This window comes from Drosophila takahashii, chromosome 3L (assembly GCF_030179915.1).
Source record: "Drosophila takahashii strain IR98-3 E-12201 chromosome 3L, DtakHiC1v2, whole genome shotgun sequence".
NCBI lineage: Eukaryota > Metazoa > Arthropoda > Insecta > Diptera > Drosophilidae > Drosophila > Drosophila takahashii.
Window position 1 is genome coordinate 14,900,706 of NC_091680.1, and position 27,601 is coordinate 14,928,306.

At 40.9% G+C, this 27,601-nt stretch overlaps 6 protein-coding genes across 7 annotated transcripts; 3 read left to right on the forward strand and 3 right to left on the reverse strand.

The window, feature by feature from the left end:
• Window positions 1–8: 8 nt before the first annotated feature.
• Window positions 9–5,813, reverse strand: LOC108066575 (E3 ubiquitin-protein ligase SHPRH). Its single transcript, XM_017155148.3, has 9 exons — window positions 5,594–5,813; window positions 4,370–5,532; window positions 3,589–4,304; window positions 2,585–3,140; window positions 2,346–2,520; window positions 1,902–2,287; window positions 1,729–1,844; window positions 817–1,209; window positions 9–760 (listed from the first exon to the last, which is right to left on the reverse strand). Exons 1-9 carry the CDS (start codon window positions 5,742–5,744, stop codon window positions 595–597), a joined length of 3,822 nt encoding a protein of 1,273 aa, XP_017010637.2. The 5' UTR covers window positions 5,745–5,813; the 3' UTR covers window positions 9–594.
• A 624-nt stretch (window positions 5,814–6,437) lies between these two features.
• Window positions 6,438–13,968, forward strand: fmt (phosphatase 6 regulatory subunit 1-like protein fmt). Of its 2 annotated transcripts, none has more exons than XM_017155137.3 (11): window positions 6,438–6,579; window positions 6,784–6,943; window positions 7,007–7,206; window positions 7,269–7,593; window positions 7,648–7,961; window positions 8,024–8,162; window positions 8,226–8,344; window positions 8,403–8,958; window positions 9,015–9,079; window positions 9,137–10,201; window positions 10,383–13,968. In XM_017155137.3, exons 2-11 carry the CDS (start codon window positions 6,884–6,886, stop codon window positions 10,507–10,509), a joined length of 2,970 nt encoding a protein of 989 aa, XP_017010626.2. In that variant the 5' UTR covers window positions 6,438–6,579; window positions 6,784–6,883; the 3' UTR covers window positions 10,510–13,968. The 2 variants fall into 2 exon arrangements, with proteins under 2 accessions (XP_017010626.2, XP_070070565.1); XM_070214464.1 differs by lacking the exon at window positions 6,438–6,579 and adding an exon at window positions 6,603–6,728.
• Window positions 13,969–16,030: 2,062 nt separating this feature from the next.
• On the reverse strand, window positions 16,031–17,756 carry Prdm13 (PR/SET domain 13). The gene is made up of 2 exons (XM_017155052.2): window positions 17,225–17,756; window positions 16,031–16,896 (listed from the first exon to the last, which is right to left on the reverse strand). Exons 1-2 carry the CDS (start codon window positions 17,754–17,756, stop codon window positions 16,031–16,033), a joined length of 1,398 nt encoding a protein of 465 aa, XP_017010541.2.
• Window positions 17,757–19,393: 1,637 nt separating this feature from the next.
• Window positions 19,394–20,427, reverse strand: Cpr65Az (Cuticular protein 65Az). The gene is made up of 2 exons (XM_017155054.2): window positions 20,011–20,427; window positions 19,394–19,723 (listed from the first exon to the last, which is right to left on the reverse strand). Exons 1-2 carry the CDS (start codon window positions 20,425–20,427, stop codon window positions 19,394–19,396), a joined length of 747 nt encoding a protein of 248 aa, XP_017010543.2.
• Window positions 20,428–22,760: 2,333 nt separating this feature from the next.
• On the forward strand, window positions 22,761–23,472 carry Cpr65Ay (Cuticular protein 65Ay). The gene is made up of 3 exons (XM_017155050.3): window positions 22,761–22,961; window positions 23,029–23,120; window positions 23,185–23,472. Exons 1-3 carry the CDS (start codon window positions 22,953–22,955, stop codon window positions 23,411–23,413), a joined length of 330 nt encoding a protein of 109 aa, XP_017010539.2. The 5' UTR covers window positions 22,761–22,952; the 3' UTR covers window positions 23,414–23,472.
• Window positions 23,473–24,207: 735 nt separating this feature from the next.
• Window positions 24,208–25,350, forward strand: LOC108066501 (uncharacterized). The gene is made up of 2 exons (XM_017155034.3): window positions 24,208–24,544; window positions 25,043–25,350. Exons 1-2 carry the CDS (start codon window positions 24,309–24,311, stop codon window positions 25,218–25,220), a joined length of 414 nt encoding a protein of 137 aa, XP_017010523.2. The 5' UTR covers window positions 24,208–24,308; the 3' UTR covers window positions 25,221–25,350.
• The last annotated feature ends 2,251 nt before the right edge of the window (window positions 25,351–27,601 follow it).

Sequence of the window (27,601 nt, forward strand, 5' to 3'; positions counted from 1 at the left end):
TAGTGGGCTTTTCCCCGAAAGCAATACCTTTTAATCCTTGTGGTTATAACTTAAGCTTAAGCATAAATTACTTTTACACAACATTAAATCTAATGTCCTTAATCTTAGTACAAATAATACTGTACATTAATCAGGAAAACACAATATACTTATGTGGATTCGTTGTAAGTTAGATTAATCTGGATTATATTGAGTGGTTGCGAGGTCTTGTGAAATTATAACTTCAAAAACAATTTAAACTGTTTCGCTTAAATTTTTTGGGATATTTTAATTAGTTATTATTAAATTATAAAATTCTTTGTTTCATGTGGCAGTTATATATTTTTGTAGATTGATTTTATATTGGCCGGCTATGCATTTCTATATATTACAGTTATGTTATTTTTACAAAAAAAAATGGGTTAATTATAGAAATGTTTTTTTTTTACAATATGGAATGAATATGAATGTTTTACTTCGACAAGACGAAGTTTATATACCCTTGCAGTTAAAATAAATACTTATCGTTTAATGCTCGATTGATCGATCGATCCAGGGATTCCAGGATTTTCAAGGCTTTTAAATTACCTTACAATAATTAAACTTTAATTGATTCTACTCCTTTTCCTTGAGTATGAATAGCTTCTTGAGGCTATCGAGTGTCATGTTCTCCAAATCCCAGTGCGTGGACAGTGTTTTTGTGTCATCGGCTGAAGTAATTAGCGACAGAATATTCTCCTCAATCGTTCCATTCACAATGAAGCGATGAACCTTTGTGGCTCTACAAAGAATACAGTGAGTACAGGAAAATATTTAATATTTTATATTCAAACTTACTTCTCCTGTCCAAATCGGTGAATGCGACCGATGGCCTGGCGTTCATCGCCCGGATTGAGGATCGGTTCGACAAGAAAAACATGAGTGGCTTCGATCAGATTCAAGCCTTTTGAACCTTTGGAAAGGGGCATCAGTAGGCAGGTGACTTTGCCAAAGGGATCCTTGAAGTCCTCAAAATCCTTGTTGGTGCACTTGTTGCGGAACTGGATGCCATTGAGATTGAGGGCTCTGGCGATTTGAAGGAGTATCGCCTGCCATTGGGAGAAGATAAGTACCTTTTCCTGCTCATTATCGCTCTTAATTTTCAGCACTAGTTCCACAATGTTGGCTATCTTTGTGCTGAAGTCTCCGACAATGGATTTATGTGCCCCAGGACGTACTGAGTAGTATAATCTGTGGGATAAACGTTTGTGTATAAGGGGTGCTCGGTTAAGAACTAGAGCCCTGCGAGAATCATTCAATTTTTTTTATAATAGTATGCCATGAAATTTCTGATTAATTTAATTCTATGTGAAATAAATTGAATGTTTTTCTAATTCATTTCGAATTAAATGAATAATTTTTATGATTTTTTTTAATTTGCCAGATTTTTTTTTTGTGCTTTCTTTTGAAAACAAAAAGTGGAAAATTTTTAACAAATCAATGTTAACTGCTTAGAAAATAAAATTCATGAAGATCTAATCACAAAATTATGGCTCTTTCTTCTTCAAAAGAAATTGTATTTTAAATTAATTCGGAATTCATGCCATTTATATATTCAATTCTATTAAAGTCAAAATTCAAATTCATTCAATTCTATTAAACTCAAAATTCTAATTAATTCATTCATATAAATAAAAAAAATCAAAATAATTCATTGAATCCATTAATGCAGGGCTCTAGTAAGAACTATAGACTATAGGCAAATCTTACTGTGGCGAATCCTGCCGACAAAGTGGACATTTGGTGACGCCATCGCGGGCATACTTCTTCCTCATGCTATCCAGGCAGTGCTGGCACACAAAATGGCCACAAACCATCATCACATACTAAAACGAAAGGCATTCTTTACACCCAGAAAAATGGTTAAAAATAGCTCTACCCACCCTCACATCATCCTGCGTTTGGCAGATGGGACAAGGCTTATCGGTGGTATCCTCTTTCAGATGCTTCAGGTACTTCAAGCGACCGCACAGCCGCGTGAAGTTCAGCTGCGATTCGTGCAGGTTGTACTGATTGAACTCCAACTGCTCGTCCAGCTGGCAGGGCAGGATTCGGTAGTTCGATTGCTCCTCGGGATCGTCGGTTAGAAGGATGCGCATTCGGCACATCTCCAGTTCATCAAAAGCCTTTACCATGTACTCCACCTCAATCCAGTATTTAATTTGGAACTTGACCAGGTCCTGCAGACAGGAAAGCAAATCCAGTTTGCTCTGACACTCCTCCTTCCATTCGCTAAACTCCGGCTTGGAGCGCAGGAAGGAAAATATAGCTGGAAGAGGATATATTTAATTTATAAAAATTATTTTTTAATTCTTAGATTCGCTTACCCTTAATGAGACTTATTTCCATGCTGGGATTTTCCAGACCCTCGGTAACGGTGGCCTCTTCGTCCAGCTTTTTGGCAAACAGCAAGCACTCAAATTGATTCAGAGAATCGCGAGTCTTGCACAGGCGACAATAACGTTTCTTTTTGGGTTTGTCTGCCTTATCCTTATTATCCTTCTAAAGAATAATGTATACAAAAATTAATACAAAAGGTATTAAACGAATTTTAAAGTAGACCTACCAAAATATCTGCCAAATGGCAATCGGTTACGCTTCCTATGAAGTTGTTTATCTCCTGCGAGAGTACATTTCCCTTTTTCACAGCCTGGCAAGCTTCCTGCGTAACTCCCTTCAGGTAATCGAATTCAGTAAGTAAATTACTTTTCAACTTTTGCAGTTTCGTATGCCAAAGATCTATAAAGTAAAGCAATCCGACCACAGAGCTAACGTTATCGAGCCTTTCCACAGAGATATTTTGCCGGAAGAAATCGTCACGGACTTTATGCCACATGGCATCGTGCAGCGAGGTTTTGTGGTTCACCATCGTGGCCAGCAGATTCACGGTGCTGCCCTCGAACTGAACCTCCAGCTCGCCGACTTCCTTGAGCTTCTCCTCGTAGCAACTAAGTGCGCCTTCCAGCACGGCGGTATTATCCTCCAGATACTTCCATTCCAGTCGCTTCATTTGAGCTTGATAGTTCTTTTGCTCCAGCTCGGTTATCTTGTCTGCAGTTGCCGCCAGTTCGCTCGCCTGTAGAAGGTTATAGATGGCATGAATCTGGAGCACACTGTCCACACTGAAAGGTGAAAATATAGGGGTTATTAAATTTGATTTTTAGAGACTAGAGCCCTGCGTGAATCTTTCAATTTTTGTTTTATCATAGTATGCCATTCAATTCTATGTGAATGTTTTTCTAATCCATTTCGAATTGAATGAATGAATAAATAATTTTTATGAATTTGCCAGATTTTTTTTGTGCTTTCTTTTAAGAACAAAAAGTGGGAAATTTATAACAAATCAATGTTAACTGCTTAGAAAGTAAAATTCAGGCAGGTTTAGTTACAAAATTATGGCCCTTTCTTATTCAAAAGAAATTGTCGTTTGAATTATTTCGAAATTCATGCCATTCATTCATTCAATTCTATTAAACTCAATATTCTAATTAATTCATTCATGTAAAACAAAAAATTCATTGAATCCATTCATGCCGGGCTCTAATAGAGACAGTCTAAAGCGGAACCCACGATATATTCTGCTCGTTATAGTCTGCAGCCAGCTTCAAGAGAAGCTTGTAATACTTAATGGCCTGCGGGAAGTCCTCCTTGATAAAGTGTATGGCCGCCAGGCCGTTGTAGGATGACGCCCAGCTTCGCAGCTCCGTCTTGCACTCGTTCTCATTGTTCGCCTTGAGACGCATCAGCAGATCCTGCGGATTCAGGTAGTCCGTACTGGACACATTGCTGTTAAGCACCACTGGCACCGAGCATGTCTGTCGAATGCGCAGGAAGGGCTTCAGGATGATGCGCAGCAACTGCGGCGAGATGGACGCCAGACAGGAGCTGTTGTCGGCGTTGTGTCGCGTGTGCTTGGCCACAGCTGCGAGGAATTGCTCGTGGCACTTGAGGTGCTCCTCCCGGTAGTACAGCGACTCCACATTGCTCAACTCCAGGCGGTGTACGACCTCCGTTTGCGGCGGAATGCCCAGTTCGTGCTCCACCTTCGCCTTGCACGTTCGCCACAGGCTGTGCTGTAGAAGTTCCAGCAGCGGTTCGCACTTGTAGTTCAGCTGGAAGGCCTTGTCCACCGTTGTCCAGGCATCCGGTGGCCTACAGACCTCCGGCCGACCCACAAACTCCAGCAGAGGCGGCAGATCGTCGATGGTGCCGGTTACAGCCCAGCGATTGATGGCCGGCAGCATTCTCACCATTTCCGCAGCCGCTGAGGTGTTGCTCTCAACCATCTGAGTAGATAGAATAAGAAATACCTTAGTTAGCTTTAAAAGCAGGTGAAGATTATGCACTTTACCTGCGCCTCGTCCAGGCAAACGCGCCACCAGTTGACCATCAGGAGCGGCGAATCGGGCCGCATGTACACCTGTTTGTGGCGCATCTGGCGGTCCGACTTGTACTCCGTCGTGTGGTAAATTTCATTGCGCAATATCGTGTAATCGGTGAGCACCACATCGTACTTGGCCAGCTCCAGAGGACTCACCCACCTGCAAGAATGCAGACCGAAATAGAGCAGCACTTTGAGACCAGGCGATATGTGCTTGCGCATCTCCTGGAACCACTGCTTCATAATGGCATTGGGCGAGACAATGATGGTGGCTCCGGATTCCACCAAACTGTCTGAGGATTTGGCCAGCTCCGACCAGCAATTGGGACACAGGTGGGGAGACTCTTGCCGGGATCTACACATATCCATACAAGCTTCGTGCTGCCATTTGTAACACTTGCTGCACTGCACCCGCTTTCCACGTTTCTGCGTGCAGATGCAGAAAACCTCCTCGGTTTTGCCCATTTTCGCCCGCTTCAGTGGCACATTGTCGGCAATCTCATCGAGCTTTTGGTACCAGTAGTCATTCCTGAAGGAGTCCTTTGGCCGGGGATTCATCAGCAGCATGGCCAGGAACTCCACGGTCTTGCCCAGGCCCATTTCGTCAGCTAGAATGCCGCCGGGCGGCAGGGAGATCCTGGGGAGCTCCTCCTCTAACGAGGAGTAAAACTGCAGGCAGTAGTTGTGCTTGAAGACGCGACTCCGGCCGTCGACGGCATGGAGGAGTGTATAGTTGGCCGGCAGCTGGGTCAACTGCTGCTCGCGTCCCAGCATCCAGGACACGGTGCGCTCCTGATACTTCCGTAGACGGGATTGAAATCTTTCGGGAAGATTGAGGGGCAGCTCCTGATCCGGATGCCTCATTTGGCGATGCTTTTCGTAGAGGGCGTCGTACAGCTTGGTCGTCACATAGGTTTTGAGGGGTCGCTGGTGCTCCTGCTCCTGCTGGGCCACCTCGAACTCCAGGCTGATCTGGAAGTCCCTGAAGATTAGGGGCAGCAGTTGGCCAGCCACCTCCATCTCAATATCGCGGGCTCGAACGTGCGTTTGCTCGTGGCAGAGGACCAAGGTCCAGGAGCCGGTGTCCTGATGGATTGCCTTGAATTTCAGCTTCCTCGTTCTTGCATTCTGGCCTATGAAGAAGGATTATTATCTCTAAAAGTAGGGAAATCCTGGTTCCTTTAACCAACGCACATTTTTCAATGCAAATAAGTAGCTTCTCCTTGTGGTCAATGAGTTCATCCTTGAACAGCCATCTCCTCTTGGCGAAGCGGAACTCTGAGGGATCCTCTGGACATTCTGGATTCCTGGATTCTGCAATTCCGCACAAGATTATTTCACCCATCGCATTTCAGCAACAATACAATTCAAATTGTATTTAATATCAAATACAATTCAGAAAAACAATGAGCGATGACCGCCAATCCGATAACCGCTACTTTAAATGCCGTCAAATTTATCGCTGTTCTCACTGAACCCGCAGCACCCAATTTTTTATGGTTTAACTGGAAAAAGTATAAATATTTGTTGGTACTTCTTATTTAATCTGTATTTCATTTAAAATAAATGGAAATTAGTTCTTTTTTTGTAAAGTGTAAAACGTTAATCCAGCTAATAGGGTCTTTCCACAGAGCTCCATCCACCATCTACCATCCGTGTGAAAACAAAACCGTAAGGTCATTTTAGGATATGTTATAAACGTTCAGATATGTTTTTAAACTATTTTCTTAACCTATTTATTGTATTCTACAATAAAATTAGGAGAACGCAATTTTACGAAAGTTTTCCCGAGTTGAAATCTCCCTTCGTTAATGTTGAGCTGAGCAACTGCTCTTCAGTCAGCTGTTATTGGATGGTAGATGGCGAATGGAGTTCCAACCGTTTCAAACGGATGGACTCTATGGGAAGAGGCTATAATAACTAATTTGACATTTTTATTATTATTTATTTATTATTATTATTCAATTCTTATTATTTTGTTTTTCAAACGCAGCAGCAGCACAGTGGGAACATACGAAAGAGCCAATCGATAAGCGATTGCTCAAAGGCACTGTCTATACGGTCTAATCGAACATTGTCCACCTCTGAGAAGCAGTGAAGAAAATTATAGCGTGGTTTTTTCGGTTGAAAAACAATTAAAAGTGCAACAAACAGTGCGGAAAACACAGTCCGGCCAACTCGTAAGTGCGGCCCCAACCACCACCTACCCGTAGCAAGGCCAAACGACCGGCAAACACATATTTTTCGGGCCGCATTCTTAGTGTATATGTGGGGCCTGCTTGGCATAATTACAGAAATTTACGCATTACTTTGTGCTGCGAGTCGAGTGGCGAGTTTAATTAATATCCCAAGATTACTCAAATCTCCAATCTCCCATCCCGCAGAGACGTGCATGCCCCATCATCAGCGATCCGCGAGTCCAGCGAAGAGATATTTTGATTCCCCCAGCCTGAAAGTGTCACCGCCAAGACGTACGTGCGAAAAATGTTTTGGGACAAGGGTTATGCGCCCTCCGCGAATATAGAGGCGCTACTGGAGAAGGAGGTAGGTGCTCCATAAAAGGATAAATGGTAAAAACTCACTCCCCTCTCTTATTACGACCCCCAGAACTCGACGCTGGAGGAGTTCCTGGACGAGGAGGACATACTGCAGGAGTGCAAGACGCAAAAGAAGAACCTGGTCAACTACTTTACACGTCCCGAGGTCATCCGCCGGCTGGTGGAGCTGATCACGACCGAGCCCTCCGAGGATGTGCCCATGTCGCAGAGGTTCCGCTATGCCAACATGTCCTGTGAGATCCTCACACTGTAAGATCATCTATCTGGCAGTCACTTCCAGAACTTGATAGTTAATCCCTGCTTTTATCTAGCGGCCTGCCGTCCCTGGATGAGAAGCTACTGACCGACGCGGAGACGCTGCAGCTGCTGTATTCATATCTGGAAAAGGAACCACCGTTAAATCCATTGCTATCGTCGTTTTTTAGCAAAACGTTTAGCATGCTCTTTACCAAAAAGCCTGAACAAGATTGGTTTTTGTATCAACACATGTGCCTACAACTCCTGGAGTATATTAAATCGCAGAAGACCTTTTTGGATTTCATTTGTAAACACTTTGACACACCGGTCATACCTGATCTAATAATGCAGATGATGAAGGACATCGAGGGTGGTCAACTCAAGCGTAACCTATTCGAAGTAATTGGTATTCTGCGTACTTAAAGATAAAAACTAATCGATTTATTTTTACAGTGGCTAACTGAAGATAAAATTGTTGAGAGACTGATTGCAATATTGCGTAATCCTCAAGAGACCGACAAACATGCAAATGTTGCCGACTTTTTCTGTGATCTTATTAACCAAGGGCGCCTGATGCGCCAAACCGAGCAGGAGAACGATTCGTTCGAGCCGGCCTTCGATGGCTCCAATCCCATACTGAAGACGATCGAATCCGCGGACACAATTGAAGCCTTGTTAAATGTGATTTTGGAACCAAACGCTCAGGAGAGCGCCATCTTGTCAGGAATTTCGGTTGTACTTACGCTCATCAAGCCAATTACCTTCACGTGAGTTGAGATGAGAGTGTTTTCTAGACCGAAACCCCGAATTTATGTGTATTTCTGTGCAGAGATGAGCCCAACTCGGATCGCCAGCGGCTGTTGCAGAAGCGCGAGCGGGAATTCCACCAGGAAGTGCAGGAGACTGTGATCACTGTGATGGCGCCACGCCTTCAGGAATTTGTCCACATACTAAAGAACCCGCCTGCGGTTAGTAAGCTTGTTTCTAGTCACAAAGTTGTTACCATTGTTGTTTATCGCTTGGCTCTGTAGAAACCCACGCTGGAAACAACGGCCGCCGTGTTGACGCCCCCCTTTGGCAAGACCCGACTGCAAGTGTGCCGCGTGTTCACCGCCCTGCTGGAGACCAAGCATGAGACCATTCAGCAGGCGTAAGTCACTGAATAACTTGTATTTTCTTTTACCTTAATCTATTATTTTCCTCTGCAGCATCTGCGCGACCGAGTACTTCAGCCTGTTGCTGGAGTTCTTCAAGCAGTACTGCTGGAACAACTTCCTGCACACCGAAATGGAGAAGGCTCTGCATGTGGTCTTCTACAACGAGCTGTCCAACAACAACACTGCATCCACGGAGGTTACCGACTTCTTCACCGCCGACTGCCTGATCAATGCCTTCCTGAAAGTGGGCACCGAGGAGTCCGAGGTGGAGATGAAGAACGCCTTGAACGATGCCAAGCGGGCGGAGGGCGGCAGGGAGGGGGAGGACCAAGAAGGCGACATTGAAATCGAGGTGGCAGCTGCGCAGGAAGCGGCTGCCCAGGCACAGGATGAGCAACAGGAGGAACAAGCTGCCCAAGTGGAAGTTGCCGCCGAAGCAACTTCCCCTGAGGGAGCAGAAGAACCTAAAGCCCAGGAAAATCATGTGGAGCATAGTGAGATAGATGGTGAATCTCCAGCAGATCAGCAGGAAGCGGAGCCAACGCTCAATGATCTCGACAAGACCAAGACGGTGCCCAGTGCTCCGCCCTCCGAAATGCAAACACATGTAAGTTATTAGTTTGCTCCTAAACAGAACAAGTTATTAATTCCCATGCTTTGCAGTTGATTGTAAATTGTCACTTGGTATCCAAACTGGTCGATTTTTGGCAGCACAATGCGCAGGCGCAGTAAGTGGCAGGAATTAATTACTTGTCAGCCAATAAACAATATCGTTTTACTTTTAGATCTGCTGAGAAGGGTCGACGTCTGGGTTACATGGGCCACCTTATTAAAATTCTGCGTCACATTACAAATTGTATATCAGAATCTGAACATATCGCCGACCTGATCGCCACCAGCCTAAGTGATGAAGCCGAGCTGAAGCTCTGGCAAGCACTGATCGATGCGGAAGCTGGTGAATTTACGCTGGCCGTCAAGCAGCAGACCAAACTGCTGGCCGACTGCAATCCGCACGAGGAGAACGAGTACAATGTGGGCTCCAAGGACTATATGGGCGAGACGAATGCCTGGGACATTGGAACGCTTTCGTACAGCAACATGGGCTACAGCGATCTGGACAACACGCTGCAGGACATTGTCTTCACTATGGACAATGATCAGAATCTTTTCCAGTTCGGTCGAAACATTGACGACGAGGACGATGACGATGATGAGCATGGCGACCACTCGGGCGGTGGCGATGGCCATGGCCACGGCATGTTCACCAAGAACTCGATCACGCTTAACAATCTGGCGGATCCCTGGGACATGGACGTCCAGTTCTCCGACATTCCCAGCGTGTCGGCGCAGGTTAACACGGGCACCGCCAACTGGGGCACGGACTTCAATGCCGACAACTTTGCCGACTTTGATGCGCACTTCAGCACCTTTGGCAGTGATCTCGGGATGCCCTCGAGAGCGCCGCCGCCTTGCGATGACGAGGAGGAGGACTCACCACCACCACCAGCAGCTTCGGCATCTGCCGGCGAAGTGGAGCCACAGGAGGAGCAAACACCCGCTGAATCTATTGACAAGATTGTCCAGGATAATATTGCGCGCAGCGACGATCAGCAGGCTGAGTACGACAATAATGCCAATGTGGAGAAGGCCATCAGCGATAAGCTGGCCGAGTCGAGTGTCGTGGAGACCGCATCGATTGTCACCCGACTGCAGTCTGTGCTGCTGGACGGCGAGGAGGACTACGAGGACGATGAGGGCATGTGGACCAAGCCCTTGGGTGCGGATCGTCCCACGGAGACCGAGCAGACTACGCCCATTTCAAATGGACCAACGAGCAAAATTAATGAATTGTAAGTGGAGAATATATTTACAAAAATGTTTATTCATTTCTTATCAAAATAAGCTAATTTTAAACGATTTTTGTAAATTTATCTCCGTATAATATATTAATATTTTAGCAAATGCTGGTTAGGATTGTTACCAAACACTTAATACCTTAACACTAATTAAAACCATTCCCTTACCTTCCAGCAATCATGCCAACGATAACAGCAGCAGCAACGTGGATGGCCACGAAGCCAACATCACAGCGGAGCAGCAGAAATTGGCCGCCGGCGCCAAGACGAACAATGTAGAAATTGCAACTACGACCACATAAATGCACTCTCTCACCACACCACACATCATCCATCCTCCAACCGCAATTGTATAGCATATAATGTGTCGACGAAAACTGTAAAAATGCCTTTGATTTGCTCTTTGGTCATTCTTATACATAATCATGCATACATATTTATATAAATATATACCACATACTACTACTATACGTACATATAAAAACCACAGGCTGCATAGTACAACAAACGATTTGTGTATTAGCGAAAAGGCCGAAGCCCGCCCAAAACCAAAATGAAAATTAACAAAAAAAAAACAAAAACCAACAAAAAAAAAAAACGACAAAAAAAATGTTCAAAGTGAAAAGTATGTTGTTGATTCCTTCTGCTCCTCGCTCGTATTGCCAATTATTTTAATTATTAATCTTCCTTCATGTTTCCTAATTAAGTGAACTGTATTTTGTTTGTAATTTGTATTAGTCTGTCGTTTTAGTACGCTTTTACTTTCAATACTCTCAATGTGTTAGGCAACCTATGAGCATTACTTAAAGTACCAAAATTCACGCAACGTCTTAGAATGCTTAGTTTATATTTGTATTGTATTTGTTTTAGCTCGATCAGATGAGGATTATCTACCTATTCATATGACATATATATATATACCTATATTTACACACACTCACACTAGAGGGATGTCCCTAAATTACGTTATCGCAACTTCGCCCATTGTCGTCCTCCCTTCGTGGGGAATCCCCTCCAATCAGTGATGACGTGATATATGGACAACCCCGCACTTATACTTGTATTGTTAAATTGGAGACTTGTATTTATTGTATGTATTTTGAGAAAGAAAGCAAAAGCAATGCCAAAATACCAACACGTTCAACACCACACACCCACATGCTGCAAGCACAAAAGTACGCATGATGTATTAGAGAAGGTATATTATATACTTGTGTCTTTTGCCATTATTACCTTGTTTGTATACAAATCGGTTTAACCAAAAAATATTCTTTGTCGAAAGTACAAAACACTGATAGAAACCACAAAAGAAGAGGGATAATAAAGATAACGAATGGACATCGGCCGGCATTTGTCACCACATGAATGATTTACACCCCCGATCTACACACCACTACCTATGACTATATACGATTACCAGAACCAAACGAAACGAGAAATTCAAAAGAAGACTTTCCAAGAAGACATTTTAAATTTACATTTATATTTTTTGTGTATTGTTTTATTTGCTCTGTTCAAGTTATCGTTGAGAAATGTTTTGTGTTTTAAACGTGCAGAGAGCCACGAACAAAACGCTGAAAAAATATTGAGAAGACGTTAAACAAAATGCCATCTTTTGCTTCCAAATAATTACGTTTTAATTATGATTAAAAATAAAACAGAAACTACTTTAAAAGTGAAATCGATGTTTGTTTTACACGAGACGACTTGCTCACCAAAAACAAAAACGAAAGAAAAGCAAACAAAAATCTAGAGAAGTAGATTAGAGTATAAGATTATCGAGAGAGAAGAGCGGGCAGCATATCAGGCATAGATGTGTGGAACATAAATAATAACCAAACCCCCTCCCCACACATCCTAGGCAAAAAATCCTTGTTTGCTGACTAATTTATAAATCTTACTTACATAGGACACTATTATGCACAAATTTCAACTCGCTTGCTTTTTATTTTGCATACTCTACTGTAGCAACACAAAATATAAACGAACAACCAAGAAAATTGATTTAACGAAACAGCAGAAATAAGAAATGAAAAAATATTGAAACGTTTAAACTATCTCTGATGAAAAACTGTGATAATTAAATGAAGTTGCAGGGTATTTGATAAAGCAAACTTAATTTAAACAAATTGTAAAACATCAACTAATGGCCTCCACCATTTGGGAAATACAAAACACAGCCAACATGAGACACTCTGAAACATAAAGCAGTTAATTATACGATTCTTTAGCATCACAATCAGCAGGACACCTCGACAACCAAACAGCAATAACTACTGCAATGAAATGTAATTGAAGGAGTTTTAATGTGTAGTCTGTAACAGTGCGAAAGTATCTATAAGTTCGAGCTAGTAGGGTTAGACGACCAGGATGGCGGCTCTTAGTTCTCTAGCTTCTCACAAACTAAGCACTAAACTAAAGTAAAATTTAAATACTCATATCAAGCAGCCAATTGTAAACTGTAAACTTGTACTGTACATACAATTGTCCCCAGTATTGTCTTCCCCTCTAGATATGTGTTTTCCCTTCTACCAACTAACTTAGTATCCAAAATATCCAACGATGAACGACGATGATCGATCGAGTCCTTCCCTTGTGCATATGCCTTACTAAAAACTATAAAACTGTAAAACAACAAGAAGATTATCACACTCACATCCATAGAAAACCAGAAAACCACATAGAGAGTGTAGTATCCGTAATCCTAGAGTTAGTTTCACCTACATACTGTGTGTCTTTTAAATGTTAAGCAGCTGCAGCAAGCTTAATATATATACGAGTACTAATAAAAACCAAAACGGAATCGTAATTATGAAACCCAAAAACCTATAAAAGAAGTAGACAAAGTCTTGTGGGCAGCTTTAAGCATTTTGTTTGTCTAATTATAATTAAATGAACTTGAATAAGAATTACCAAACGTCCAAAGTTTTTTGCAAACAAGAACTAAGAACAATTGTGAACAAGAAAGTCTTCAGAAATGTTTTGATCACCTCGATGCGAAACAGAAACATAATTATACACACATAAGTACATGCATGCCTATATACAGATTAATTGAAATTGAAATTGAGTGATTAATATTAATCCGCATCTCGATGGCATGAAGTTCTAAAATATTTTGAGACGTGCATTAGGTGTTAAGCGAGGTTGTAATTTTTCGTGGCGCAATTATTTGAGACAAAACTGAGGCGGGATTAATGTTGAAGATGAAAATGCTATTTTTTAAGGATCGTAACGTACATTATTTTGTCTGTGTGTGTTCAGCAATTCAGTATTTCAATTAAGCCAATTCAATGAATACCCCCAAACAATGCTACAATGGTTTCCAAATGCAAACCACATGAAAGGGATGTAGAACAGAACAGAAGAATTCAATATAATCAATCGAAGGTCTAATTCTCTAACTCTTTAATAAAGAACCAGCGGGAACAACAACGAGGAAGATGAAGCAACTGTAATACAACAAAGAATAAGAAATTAATAAATTTATCTTCGTACAGTAAATATATATTTGAAAATAGAAAAACCAAAAAACTAAAAAATAAAAAACACAAAAAAAAAACAAAAATAAATGAAATTGTTAACATAATGGATATTTTGTTAAATGCGAAACTTTGAACGAATTACTAACCACACTAGCAAATAGTTAATAAAAACCGAACCCAAGTGTGCTTCATGTATGAATTTATGTTAGATATTTACAACAATACGCGTATACATATTCCTAACTAAACCAAGCGAAATAAAAGCCACATACAGAATTTGCATATTACTCTTAACGATTAACAACTATTGGTGTCTATGCATATACGCATAAATATTAACGAACTATACTATATATTACCTTCGTAAATGTAAGCCGAGTACAGACTTTTGAGAACTGCGAAACGTATCGTCAAATATCCGAAACAGACATATTTGTCATACTTGCTATAGAGCAAATATATACGTAGATACGTTAAGTGCTCAAGGTGATAGCTGCACACCAGGGTGGACCATTGTTTTATTTTACAACTTATGAATTGCACTCTATTTGAAATGCCTGTAGACGGTTTCAATGCGGATCACTCATACGCAGTGTTGCAACTAGGCCCGTATGGTGCCCATGTCGTATGAGTAACTTTTGTGAAAGCGATAGAGCCAGTTTGCTTACCCGTAAATCTTAAATCTTAAGTTTTTTTTAGTTAGTTTTCCGTTTTTTATCCAAAGTTAGCCAAATATAAATCTGAATTATAGAACCTTTTTGTAACCAAAAAAATGTACAAATAAATTTTTACACTTTTGTATAGTACTTACACAAGATACTAACAGTTACTTATAAAACACATCTCAAAAGAGCTTTAAAACTATTTAAAATTTAAATTTAAATTTCTATTTCAAACTGGTCCACCCTACTGCACACCCACAAATAAACACACGTACAGAAAGACACCCACACACATACATACTCGCCGCTTTGCTTGCCACATTGTTTTGGTCGAAACTCCGAGGGAATACTTAAAAGCGAATTACTAACCCCAAAGGGACACTCTGGAATCGCGATTTCTTGAGTAAGTGCCTTAAACTGACAGAGAGAGATAGTAATGGGGAGTGGGAGTGGGAGGGAGAGATGGAGAGTGGGAGGGTTTTGAGGACTACGCATCCAGATCCAAAAGTAAATCAATTGTTTTCGGTACATTTGTTTAGGGAGAAGGAGGGACAGACCTTTGTTCGAAACTCAACTAAACCAACTAAAAGTAGTTCCAGAAATCAAGAAAACAGAATAGTTAACTCTATGCTCCGATCTATAATACTAAAAGTACGCATATATGTACGTACAAAATCTATACCTTTACCGTCGCATTTCTACACTGGCATATAGAAGTAAATTGTACGATTATCTATGAACTAAAATCTTGTATTTGTGAGTGTTTTTGGCCCCGTCAACGTTTTGCTCAACGCACACACACACAAACATACACTGAAAAAAAAAACAGAAATATAAAAAAAAATACGCTGAGAGAAAGACGCCCACACACACACGAACACCCGCTTTACCCAAGTTAAAGACAATTTGTGATTGTTTTGCATGAACCCTAAAGTTAAGCGAGTTTACACGAATATGGATTAAGCCGCAAAAAGCGGAAGCGTAAACTGTACGAGTAATAGCATTAATTGTCTAACAATAAGATTTGTGCATTATACGATAGAAATTCACTTTGAATTCGTATTGAAATTTATCAATAAAGCGATACTATTTGATTCTTAATGGGGTCTTCTTATTAACTTGTTATTCAGTTTACTTCACAGAATTTCAGTTACAAAAGTCAAAGGACGTTTTTTACAACTTTCTGCAAATTTATAAGATTTAGTTGTTTTCAAATTGGTTGTATTAAATTGATAAAAATTGTAGTTTAAAAAGAACATATTAAATTAAACCATTTTATAAAATAGACAAATTTTAAACTTTGATTTTAATATGTAATCCTTTCTTTATCCAATATTCAGTGCATTTAATATTTTTTACCTTGATTCAAATATTTTAAAATTAATGAATTCATGATGTTTTATTAAATATTACCTTTTTTTGTTTAGATATTTATTTTTACTGTGCAACTTTTTTCAGTTTAGAAAAGCAGTTTTTTTTTATGGTTGCTTATTGTTTTGGATTAAATTTCTACCATGTAAAATGTTTGTCATTAAATGCTTTATTTATCATCTTAGTTAAGTAGAAAATAATTTGTTCTTATTAATTTTTTACTGATATTAAAATGTATCTAAGAATTGTATTTCTCTATCACAGTTGTTCCCCAAAAAGCGTGCTACGAATATTTTCCCCCGAACTCAACTGGATTTTGAAGTAGATGTGGTCACTGTTGTGGTCAAGGTGGTTGTGCTGGTGGTGCTGGATCGGGATTGGGATTGGGATTGGGAATGGGAGTGGGAACCGCCATGCCGCGTCTCCATGTGTCTCTGCAGATCCCGGCGACGAGGAAATGATTTGTGGCACGTGTGGCACTGATAACCTGTTTCCGCTTCGCCCTCGATGTCCACATCACTGCCGGCACCACCACCTTCTGCTCCTCCCGAAGAGCTACCCGGATGCGTCTGAAGATGCAGCCTCACATGCTTGTTGAGATTGCTCGGGTCACCGAATGGTCTCAGGCAAAACTTGCACTTGAGCGGCTTGAATCCGGTGTGGGTTCGGATGTGGATCTTGAGCCCATACTTCCTGGAATACACCTTGCCACAATAGATGCACAGATGACCCTGCTTGGAGGCACCCATGTTGCTGACTATGGCCTCGATCTGGGCGGCGGCGTTCATCGGATGGGCGGACAATGGAGCGGTGGCCATCGAAATGGAGGGCAGATAGGATAGAGTGGTACCCGGCGTCGTCGTTGTCGTTGTCATGGGCAAACTCTGGCCAAGGGCTGCAATCGGCCGGAAGGCGGAGAAACGGGGCGGCATCTGTGGCAGCGGCGGCGAGTGGGTGGGCGAGGCCGAGGAGGTGGACGAAGCCGCCGGAATGGGTGAATGTTGCTGTTGCGTTGCTGTGTGACTTTGGGCCGCCGCCTTGAGAGCGTAGTGTAGTCGCATCCACAGGATGTCCATGGCACTGCGTCCACAACCCAGAGCCAAGTGAATCTTCAGTGGGTGAGGAGTCTCGAAGGTCAAGTGGCACAGGTGACACGTGTAACGACTGTTTCCTGGAATTATCAGAAATTAACATTGGGGTTAGTTTTGTATTTATCATTAATCATATTTTTTCGCACCGCCAATCATTAAAAAAAATCTTCTAATAAAACAAGCAAAATTTAAATTAAAAAAAAATGTAATAAATAAAAAAGTATATACAAAATTGTTTTTAAAAACAAACTTTGAATGTTTGTATACTACAAATATTGTGTATGCTACAAATGTAAATGATTAAATATTTGTATTTATTCATTTTATTTTTAAAAAAATTTTTGTTTGTAGATTTAAGTTTGTTTTAAAAATAAACTAAATAAAATTTAATTTAGGAGCAATGCTTACCTTGAATATTTAGGGGCGTCAGGAAGGGAATTCCCATGAGGAGTACCAGCTCCTCGCCGAACCAGGCCACGATCTCGTCCTCCCTGGCCACATCCCGTACCAAACGGACCCGAACCTGGGCGCCTTGCAGCTCGAATATGGCATTGAAGCTATAGACATCCTCGGATAATTTAATCTGACGCAGCAGGGAGGCGGATACGATCAGTTCGCCATTGGAGAGCTGGCAATGGGAGCGTCCTCCGTCGGTGGGCATGGCGGTAGAACCAAGAAGTGCCGATGTGGGAATGGCGATCGAGCAGGTATCCTTGGGCGTATATTGTGAGGTGTAGACTCCTGGCCTCGGATTGCTCCTCATCCTTTTGGCTGCAGGACTTGCTGCACTCGTTGTAGTGGCTGCTGTTTCCGTCGGTGATGTCATGGTCAAAGTGCTCGGCGAGATGCTGGTGCTCGGTAGCAGCTGCTCGATCCGGAAGATCAGGCTGCTGGCCGAACGCTTCTGCTCCAGACCATCCAGTTGCGCTGTCGTGTGCATCGTTCGCGTTCGAATTCGATTCTGCGTTCCAATTGGAAGCCCGCCGTCGTTTTTATACCACGCCGTCGCCGTACCGCATCCTGCTCCCTAATTTTTTGGATTTCGGATTTGCCACGGCCTTGCAGAGTCACAATAGCACACGGCTGGCGGCAAGTGCAAGAATTCCCAGCCCAGAATCCAGTCCGGCACCGGCTATAGCCTCGACATAGCTACGCACTTTAACGGGGCTCAACCCCCTGACATCCTCATTTGGCATCCCTTTTCGAGGTCCTGGTGCGTCCTGGTGGTTGCTCGGCAAGTGCAACATCATGTCCTCGCAATCACCAGAGCACTAAGCCAAGCTAAGCGGCCTGTAGCAAGTGTGCGTATTCCTGTGCCAAAAACTTCGCCACCACCACCTCCTCCTCCTCGAGTCCTTTATTTTTTGGCTTTTGGGCTGCGCACAAGGAAAATGTTTTTAATTGAAATTAAACGATCGTTTGTTGTTACTTCCCCGACGTTGTTGTTGCTGTAATGCCACCATATACAAATCGCATTCGCCATCGTCAATGTCATTCTGCCCATGGTCCCTCCCCTCCTTATGATGATGATCTCCCCACCCCCATTTCGCTTCCACTATAATGCTAATGCCATAATATATTGGCGTGTATCGTTTCACTATTTGCGGTTTGGGGTGGGTCGTGATTTCTGCGTTCGACGGTTGGTGGTGCGGATTTGGGCACGGAGGTAAAGGGGCCGGGAAATGGTGTTAATGGATAAAGAGGAATTAATATAGTATTTTATTATATTTTTATTTAGTTATATTTTTAGTATCAATTTATTGCTATTTTTAATAAATTAATTAATAAATGTATGAAAAATATAAAATCAATTTTTTTAACTAGACGATGGATTATACTATAAATTATTTTTTGATCACCCTATTTTTTTGGGGGCAAAATTAAAAAAATGTGTGCTTATTTAAAGATTTCTAGATATATTTTAACTATTTAAATTTATTTAAATAATATTTTACAAAATACTTGAAAATAATAAATTGTAATAAAGTGCCCCCATTTTCGACTTTGTTCCACCCTCATCGATATGAGCTCCGCTCCTGCTGGCTGACAAATATGCTACGAGGCTAATGTTTTCATTATTGCGACACAATCGCTGCGGCGTCTCCCCCTCTCCTTCACCCCACCCCTGGACACCCCTTGTCGAGCGATCAACAGGATAAAGTTGGGCGAGCGATTGGCAAACGGGGAAAAAAACATGTGTTGCCAGTCACACAGCCGCCGCTCGTGCTCAAGGGTTGGAATGGTGGCCAACCAGGAGGCACCAACCCAGCCGGGAGCAAGGTGTACCAGGCCAGGACCAATTCCCGCTTGGTGTTTGCTAGTCCTGAATAAGTAGGCCGCCAAGGGGTTTTTATTTAAAGCATTTTAATTAGAAATAGCTGGCGTTTAATGAGAGAAAATATAATGAAGAGCTAAAATAAATGGTAATATTTAGGTAGATGTTTTAGAAAATGAACTTTTAAAAGTTTTAGATATTAAAGTAACCCATTACCATTTTATTTATAAGATTGTGAAGCAGAAATAGTTTATAATTGGAAAAATCATTTGAGATCGGTGTGCAATTAAGTTGTTAATCCTCTACTTTCGTCGGTAGACATAGCCTCCTCCGCCTCCATCATCGTTGCCTCCCGTCTCGTTATCATCGCAGCCATGGCAACCTCCGCCGGCGGCCAATTTGTCCAGCGCCTCCTGAATCTCGATGGGAATGGGTGGCGGTGTGGGCAGGTGATCGCCCTGCGGCTGGAATCCATTCTCGTCCGCAATGTAGGTCACCGAGATTTCCTGTCCCTCGGGACTGGTGTACGAGAACGAACCCTCCGCCGTCTGCGCCTCCGCTCCTTTTACTCCTGCGTTCTTCAGGTAGCCCATTTCCTCGGCCTTTATTCCGTTTCCGGTCTCGTATTCGTACTGCAATCGGTTTAAAATAAATTGATTAGTAAATTTGGGAACGATTTTTTAAAGTAATTCAATTCAAAAGCATTTTTATTTTTGGGGAGTGAATATTAGATTTTTGGAAGGGAATTGCATTTAATGCTTTCTTATATAAATGTTTTACACTTTTGTTAGTTAATATTTTGCTATTCTATATTTTTATATTTTTTGAACCTTCGTTGCTTTCATTTCTTTCAAACAAATTTAAGATTATTCAAATATATCAAATATTTATTCCAATGAAACAATTACAAATTACTCACCATATAAGAGCCGTCTGTGTTGACCTTGGACTCCAGCTTAATGATGGGTATAACCTCTCCGCCTCCTCCTTCTCCGCCAGCTCCGCCTCCCGCAGATCCTCCATTTCCATTGCCTGGCGGCAAGTAATCATTTCGGGGTGGAGGAGGTTTTCCATTGCCATTTTTGGGCGGTGGTCCATAGCTGTTATTGGGCTTGGGCGGAGGAGCAGGTGGTGGCTTTCCATTGCCATTCTTGGGGGGACCGTAGCTATTGGACGGCGGTGGAGGAGGAGGACGTGGTGGTGGAGCTGGTGGCTTGGCTGGCAGATAAGTGGCCGGGGGAGGAGAAGGAGGACGGGCACTTGGGTAACCCGCCGGTTGCGCCCAAACGCAGGCAAAAGTGATACAAATCAAAGAAAACACAGTGGACAGCCTCATCATCTCAAATTCAAACTGTGACTGGTGGTCAACGGTGCTTTCTGGATTCTTATATGACCAGCAACAGGTGGTTTTGACCGCGACCCCTTGACCCCAGTGGAGCAGTCACGTGCCAATGAAAAACACAATAGAAAATCGAAAACAGAACCAACAAACTGGGCCAATGCAAGTGCAAGTGCAGAAATACCCAGAGCCATCCGATTAGTTGAAAGACCAAGACAAAGCGCTAATAAATTGAGTGTGCAATCTCGATGCCGCATGCCTCACCCCTTCGGTTGGCTAATCGCTAAAAACAACAAAACCCGCCCGGCCACAAGCAAAAACTTTTAATTCAAAAACAATTTTCAACAGGATCGGGCAACACCTGCATGACCAACCCAGCCCAGTCCGCAAACCGAACTCAACCCCGCAAGATCCCTTTGCCTAATGCACTTTGCCTGTTGCCAAGGGGTGCTAAGACCTGGATTCAGGACTCAACTCGGCATTAAGGACGCAGGCCTATCGAGCACAACACCCAACTACAACGACGGGGATGTCGGCTTTAGTCTATCGTCTATTAACTTTTTGCCAGCCCGCGCACAGTGGTGCTAGGTGAAAAGAAAATGGGACGAACAATATTAAATGTTATAAATAAAATGTTCTATATTTCAAAATGTTTTTTTTTTACCTTGAGAATATTATTGAGAATTAAGGCTAATTAAAATATGTAGTTTAAATATCAATTAACAATCAAATACAATAACATTTTTAATTGAAGACCTTTTTTGAAAGAAGTTAAGCTGGGTTTCAATATAAAAGTTCTGGTACTAAGAAATATTAAAAAAAATATATTACAAATTTGTATTTTTCAAAAATGGCAAACGTTACAAAATAAAGTTCTTGTAATAAGACACATGTTAAAAAATTAATTAGGAGAAATATATGTATTCAAATCTATTTAAATAATTGTAATTTTTAAAAAATATATTTTTAAATGGAAATAGAATAGAAATTATTTTAACAACCACTGTGCTTCCTGTTGCGGCTGCTGTTGTGTGTGTTTATCATTTGGTAGCTCAGCTTGTGCCTGTCGTGGATGCCGCTAATATAGAACCGAACCTTCCCCCTTCGAAGGACCGAGGGAAAGGCCTAGCTAATGGCAATGTCGTTTGCAGCTTGTCCTACTTGTAATGTGCTGGCGCACAGCTGACGCGCTCCCAGGATGCAGGATTCTAGATTCAGGATTCAGGATTCTGGATTCGGGTGTGTGGATTTTGTGAACCTGTTCCGGCCGTCAGCTGTGGGCTGCAGGATTTAGATTTTAGCTCGCGACCAAGCAACCACCGGGGAGGACCAGGAATAGTCGGCTGCTGCACCGGCTGCATAAACCAACAATTGTCGGTCTCCGGTCCTTCGGTTTTTAGTCCTTGGTGCTCGGCTTTTGGTTGCCAGTTAGCCACGCACCGATGGCACATATTCCACGCCCGCATTCGCGTTTATAAAGCGAAATTTTGACTGAGCGGAACGATCTGATTGCGATTTAGCGTTGTTTTCGCGAGGGTTGGCCGATTAAGTTCCTCGCATCGCTTAAATAAACATTTTCCGATGAGGTCCGTTGATAAATTGGCCACTGGCCCTCGATGACAGCCTCCATATGAGGAGGACGCGCGGGAATCTGCGCAACTGTCGTCGCCATTAAATGGGTTGTATTGCGAATATTAAAATAATAATAATGTGGTTGCCAACTGATTTGCTTGAGCTGCTGATTCATCGGAAGGTTTCGAAGAAGCAAAGTATCAATAACAAATAGAGTGACTAACTTAATTTATTTAGGAGTGGTCACAACAAAGACAATGTGTTTAAAATTACAATTGTTTTGTTTTCAAGACTTTAAATGAACCGTCAAATTAAACGAACTCAAAATAAATACGATATGTGCAATTTAGTAGGGGTATAACCATTTTTTGCAGAAGTTGGTTACCTTTATTACCATATATTTGTTGTGTTTAAATATAAAAATACATTTATATATGTATTCAAAATAATACAATAAATAGCAACAATATTTTAGAATTTTAAACTTGTGTTTATGAACTATGTAAAAAAAGTACATTTTATTTATATTATTAAATTAATCTAAATGCAGTCTTTAAATAATGTTATTTAAAAACATATAATATCAAAGAAATATTTAAAAAAATCAACCAGGTATAATGAAAAATATATCTGAAGAGCATTTGAAAGTCATTTTACTCATATAATGTCTTTATTAATCGCCTTTCTTTTTGCGCTTCTTTGGCTGTTTAGAACAAAAGTTGGGCCATAAACAATGACGTAACCCGATTCGGGCTACGACTCACTGTTAAATAGCTGGCTGCGCAGATATTTGTTTTCATTATTCCGATCTCTTTGACTTATTTTGCCTGCTTGGCTCATCTGGCAGAACATCTTCAGTTGAAATCGGCCAACGGAACGGACAGGAACGCAGAATTCTGATCGCAACTAAGATTCAATATAAAAAATATTTTTAAAACAATAAATTTGCAATGAAATTGGTAGGTAGAAGTGTAAAGATATTAAACTGTTCTTAGCTAATTTAAAGATTTTTATTGTTTCTTAAAGTTTTGCAAAATTTTGTTAATGGCGGCTATGTTTGCCTTGGTTTCCTCAGCGGCTTTGGAGAAAGGCGAACGAGAGGAAGAGCTCCATTTTGGGTAAGGTTACTTAAGTTCAACTGGCAAAAATATTTATAACTAGAAAACATATTCCCCCATAAAGATTCCACACAGAAAATGGTCACCAGAGGAATGAGGCTATAACATACACAGTTAGACCGGAAACAGATAAAGATCCCAAGGAGGTGACAACCCAGAAGCCTGTGGAGTACAAAGGTGGCTACAGCTTCATCTCGGCCGATGGCTACGAGTACCAGGTCCTCTATAAGGCCAACAAAAACGGTTTCCAGCCCTATGTGACGGCCCACAAAATCAAACCGGATAAGAGTTAAACAAACTTTTTTCTTTGTATTGTGATAGATAATTAAAATCCGCATAATTTATCAGTGTATTAAGCGTGGCTCGAAAGCTTATTTTCGTATTCGGTGGTGCCAGACTTGGCTAAGAAAAGCTTAGATGAGTTCGGGCCTGCTCGTTAATCTTTAATCATTTCGAGATAGACAGATTGCAACATCACCAGCATAATAATGGGTTAACGCTTCCCTAAAAGCGGCTTAGGTTGTTTCGAATTTTTTAAGGAGTTGGATCGCAATGATAAATGTTTACTCTCTATCGTTATGATTTGAAAAATAATTGTTTTCATTTCAAATTCTTTTTATTATAAATTAATATTATACGTGACGCACTGTATTTAAAATAAATTTGAATACTATTTTATTAATTTTTTCAAATTAGGTCATGCAGTTTATAATAATAATTAATAATAATAGTAGTATAGCATATTCTATTTTTATATCTTCTTTATTTAAAATGGTTTTTTTTCTAAACAAGTTAGGGCATACATTAGTCACATCTAGGCCTAGTCAGACTTTCTTCCATGGGTTCGGCCGATTAGTTTTCCAATTTGATGGCGTTTTAAATGTAATGCACATATTTGAGAGTTGCCACCAAATTGTGGCTCGAACCGTGGAAGTCTTTGGCTTTCGTTATGCAAATCTCAATTCAGCGCCGAGGCATTGGGCAACCCGCCTCTTCGGACGAAGCTTACTCAGCATTTCGTGGTGCCCGCTTTGTTTTGGACCAACAACTCATTATCGGTCCACACAGGTGTCTTATGCCAGTGGCCTCGAAGAAGACGCTTCATTAAGCTCCCAGCCGCCTTGGTTGCCAGTTGTGTTTTTCCAGACTCGCATTTCTCCACAGGCCACCACACTAACCAACTCCACAATGGGTCTTTCTCCGTTGGCGAACAGCATCGGTCAGGGCAAAAAGGAAGCTCGCCAGGGTCTTACGATCAACAGCAAGCTGGTTCAGGCCCTTATCCTCCTGGTGGCCTGTGTCCTGTTCGGAGCCAACCTGAACTACGCCTCCTTTCCACCGGGCACTGTGATCGACATCAAGCTGGGAGATGTCGCCGTCGAGCAGTTCAGCTATACACCAACACGCGATGGATACGAGTTCAAGTAATTATACTTTTTAATATATTTTAGAAACAAAAATTAAAAATGTGATCAAGGGCTAGTACTTAACCCAACAAAAAGTCGTCCAAAACAAAAAACTGTATTTGAAACTACATTTTTTAACGTATCTTTGATATAAAGTCTTTTGTTTTGGACGACTTTTTGTTGGGTTAAGTACTAGCCCTAAAGGTAAAAACATAATCTAAACTTCTTAAAACTATTTTTACAAGCCCTCATAATATCTAAAAAAATATACACACGATTTTTAAAAATATCTATAATTTTTACCCAGTCTTCCAATCATAATTGTATATTTGAACAAATCATAGTTTTTTTAACATAATATTTTATAAATTTATATCGGAATCTTTAAAGAAATACAAAAAAAAATTTATTATATAACTTTTTTGTACCCATACATTAGGATCGTATTGTTAACCATTTCGTATCATAGTTTTTCTGCAATATTTATTTACTAATTGCATTATTTCCTACCTTCAGCTACACCCTTCCCGATGGAACTTTCCGGGATGAGATTGGCAAAGTGCTGAGCGGCTCGTCGGCAGCTCAGGATCTCGAGAATGCCAACAACCTGGCCAAGAATCATCGTCCCTCCCGAGAACAGGGACTAAAGGTGCGCAAGCTGTCCGGAAAATCCCTGTCTTCTCTGGCCGGTTAAATCAACTTAGAAAACATTCCTATTAACAATCCATCACGAATTTATTACAACAGTTTGACGACTGTTTTAGGCTAGCGTATAAGATGATATGTTAAAGTTGCAAGCAATAAAAACATTCGATCCAAAATAACCAATCCACTCTGAAAACTTTTTTGTTGTGCAAGGGAATGAATTTGTGTTGACAATATGCAAGCAAAATACATAAAATCATGGCGATTAGGAAAATGATGGGGCACATGTGCCGAGTGGATATGGAGAGGCTTTACAGCTTTTTATAAGAGGAAATGAGGTGAGGGCGCTAAGCAACTCCACACCAAACGATAAACCACTTTAAAAATTCTATGCAAATACGTTTTGTAACGTCGTTTGAAAATACTGAGCCAATTTAAATTTTGAAGATATTTAGCATCTGTGTCATTTTAGGTAATACGTGAATCTATTATGGTTTTTCGCTTGTAAATCATTTGATGCCAAAAGTTTGTCACACTTTGGATTTTTAATCATACTAGTTTAAACGAGTATAAACAAATGCAAAATCAAACCAATCAAAGTCAGGAGCTGAAGTATTTATAGAAATGGTAGTCCGGAAAGAAATGTTCTGAATAAACTTGAAGATATACCTAAACAAAGTTTTTTAGCAATATTCAGGCTTACCATTTTAAAAATAAATTTTATAAAGAAATAATGGACTTTATTAAAATATGATTCTCAATTGATTAAATACTGTACCAAAACGAATTTTTAGCAAAAACGCACTTGGACACCGAATTAAGAATTTTTAAAACGTTTCCAAAAAGTATGTCAGGATTTACATAATTAATAACTAAGTTGTTTGCTTAAATCTTTTTATATTTACCCTAAAAGTTGTCTCTTTGTTTCTTTATTTAAGAGCTTTACAGTTTTAAAGTTGCTCTGATGTAAAAATATTTAAATATATTTTGGGTGAGAAAAAAGAAATTCGATTAATAGGAATAAACACACACATCAATTGACGCGTATTTTTAGTGAGAATCTGAAATTTTTCTTAATATTTACACTTTTCCGCTCTTTCTCGCAAGCCAATGGAAAATTTTTAAGTCTTGGTATGCAATCCTTTTTGCGATACCTTCTGATCGAAATTCACAGCAGATTTTTAAATCTGCTACCGTATAATAGTAGTCCCCTTCGCACACTCTCCTGGTGCGCTTCGTCACTACGTGTACTGCCGTCCACAGTGATTTGCGACTTCTGTTTTACACGTTTTGGCAAAAAAATCTGATTTTTTATAATGCCTAAAAGTATGTAAGAAGTGGTTTATTAAAAACAAAACTAAGGTTTTTTGCTTAAGTCATTTGATATGGTGTATGAAAAAGTTGAGAACGATAAACTTGTTTGGACTTAAGAAATGTTAGCCTCAAAATTGGAGGACATGTGCTTCCCCTAAGGTAAATGATTCGTTCGAATCACAAAAGTCAAATATAAAGTTATACTTAAAAAATTCTTGACTGATTTTTGAAATTATTAAATGAAATCGCCTTCCGGCTAAGAGAAATTCCTTTGAGAGTTGATAGGAATTATTCTGGTGCTTTAAAACAAAACTGGTTAAGGTAAACAAAAATATATTTTAATGTTTATTCACGGCAATCAATCTTTGCGTCAGAGTTTTTATTTAAGAGACTCAAGTTGCGTTGCATTCAGGCCACAACAAAAAAACAGCAAACAAATATAGTCAAAGCCTGCTATAAAATTAAATTATACGCACGATTCTTAATGTCAGGTGTCAGCAGAAGTATTTTTAAAACCGATTCTGTTTGTGTGTTTTTAGCTAAATGCAAATATTACGAAACAAGCAGTCAAAGTGATGGAAAAGAAATGAAAAAACAACAGCAATGTGACATTTACATATTTAAAGAAGTGATGGCCAGCAGGGGGAGATGAGCTGAGATGAAGGGGGGCCCTGCTATTAAAACATTGCCATTAACGCTCAAGTGCTAATTTTGCAGACCCAGTTGATGCGGCAGCCAAAAATGAGCGGAGACGGGCAAAAACAAAGAAGAAATGAAAAAACCCGAAACCGAGTTCGATTCCTACCCACCAAGCCGAGTCCCAAAAACCGAGTTCGTTCAAGCCGGTCTGGCCAACTTTTGGAGTGAGGTGCGTGCGAGTTGGCAACGAACGAAAGCCGGGCCAAAACGGCAGCTGAATGGTTGGACAGGCGGACAGATGGCTGGACAGACTGAAAGACAGACAGATGGACGGATGGACAGCAGCAGCATCTGGCGGTGACCTTGAAGACGTAAATGTGAAGACGCATCTACATAAATATCTATTGTATCTGCGGCGGTCTCTGTCTTTCTGTCTGGCAACCGGCATCTCGCATCTCGTATTTGTGTATTGAAAGC

Excerpts from the sequence above, each read along its gene's own strand:
- LOC108066575 (XM_017155148.3), bottom strand. The coding sequence starts at position 5,744 with ATGGGTGAAATAATCTTGTGCGGAATTGCAGAATCCAGGAATCCAGAA. Across the intron at positions 5,533-5,593 it reads ACTTATTTGCATTGAAAAAT|GCCAGAATGCAAGAACGAGG; the intron begins GTGCGTTGGTTA and ends CCTTCTTCATAG. Across the intron at positions 4,305-4,369 it reads TTTGCCTGGACGAGGCGCAG|ATGGTTGAGAGCAACACCTC; the intron begins GTAAAGTGCATA and ends CTATCTACTCAG.
- LOC108066501 (XM_017155034.3), top strand. The coding sequence starts at position 24,309 with ATGGGTCTTTCTCCGTTGGCGAACAGCATCGGTCAGGGCAAAAAGGAA. Across the intron at positions 24,545-25,042 it reads CGCGATGGATACGAGTTCAA|CTACACCCTTCCCGATGGAA; the intron begins GTAATTATACTT and ends TCCTACCTTCAG.
- Cpr65Ay (XM_017155050.3), top strand. Across the intron at positions 23,121-23,184 it reads GAGGAAGAGCTCCATTTTGG|ATTCCACACAGAAAATGGTC; the intron begins GTAAGGTTACTT and ends TCCCCCATAAAG.
- Prdm13 (XM_017155052.2), bottom strand. The coding sequence starts at position 17,756 with ATGCACACGACAGCGCAACTGGATGGTCTGGAGCAGAAGCGTTCGGCC. Across the intron at positions 16,897-17,224 it reads GACGCCCCTAAATATTCAAG|GAAACAGTCGTTACACGTGT; the intron begins GTAAGCATTGCT and ends TGATAATTCCAG.
- Cpr65Az (XM_017155054.2), bottom strand. The coding sequence starts at position 20,427 with ATGAGGCTGTCCACTGTGTTTTCTTTGATTTGTATCACTTTTGCCTGC. Across the intron at positions 19,724-20,010 it reads ACACAGACGGCTCTTATATG|TACGAATACGAGACCGGAAA; the intron begins GTGAGTAATTTG and ends AACCGATTGCAG.
- fmt (XM_017155137.3), top strand. The coding sequence starts at position 6,884 with ATGTTTTGGGACAAGGGTTATGCGCCCTCCGCGAATATAGAGGCGCTA. Across the intron at positions 8,345-8,402 it reads CATGAGACCATTCAGCAGGC|CATCTGCGCGACCGAGTACT; the intron begins GTAAGTCACTGA and ends TTTCCTCTGCAG. Across the intron at positions 10,202-10,382 it reads ACGAGCAAAATTAATGAATT|CAATCATGCCAACGATAACA; the intron begins GTAAGTGGAGAA and ends CTTACCTTCCAG.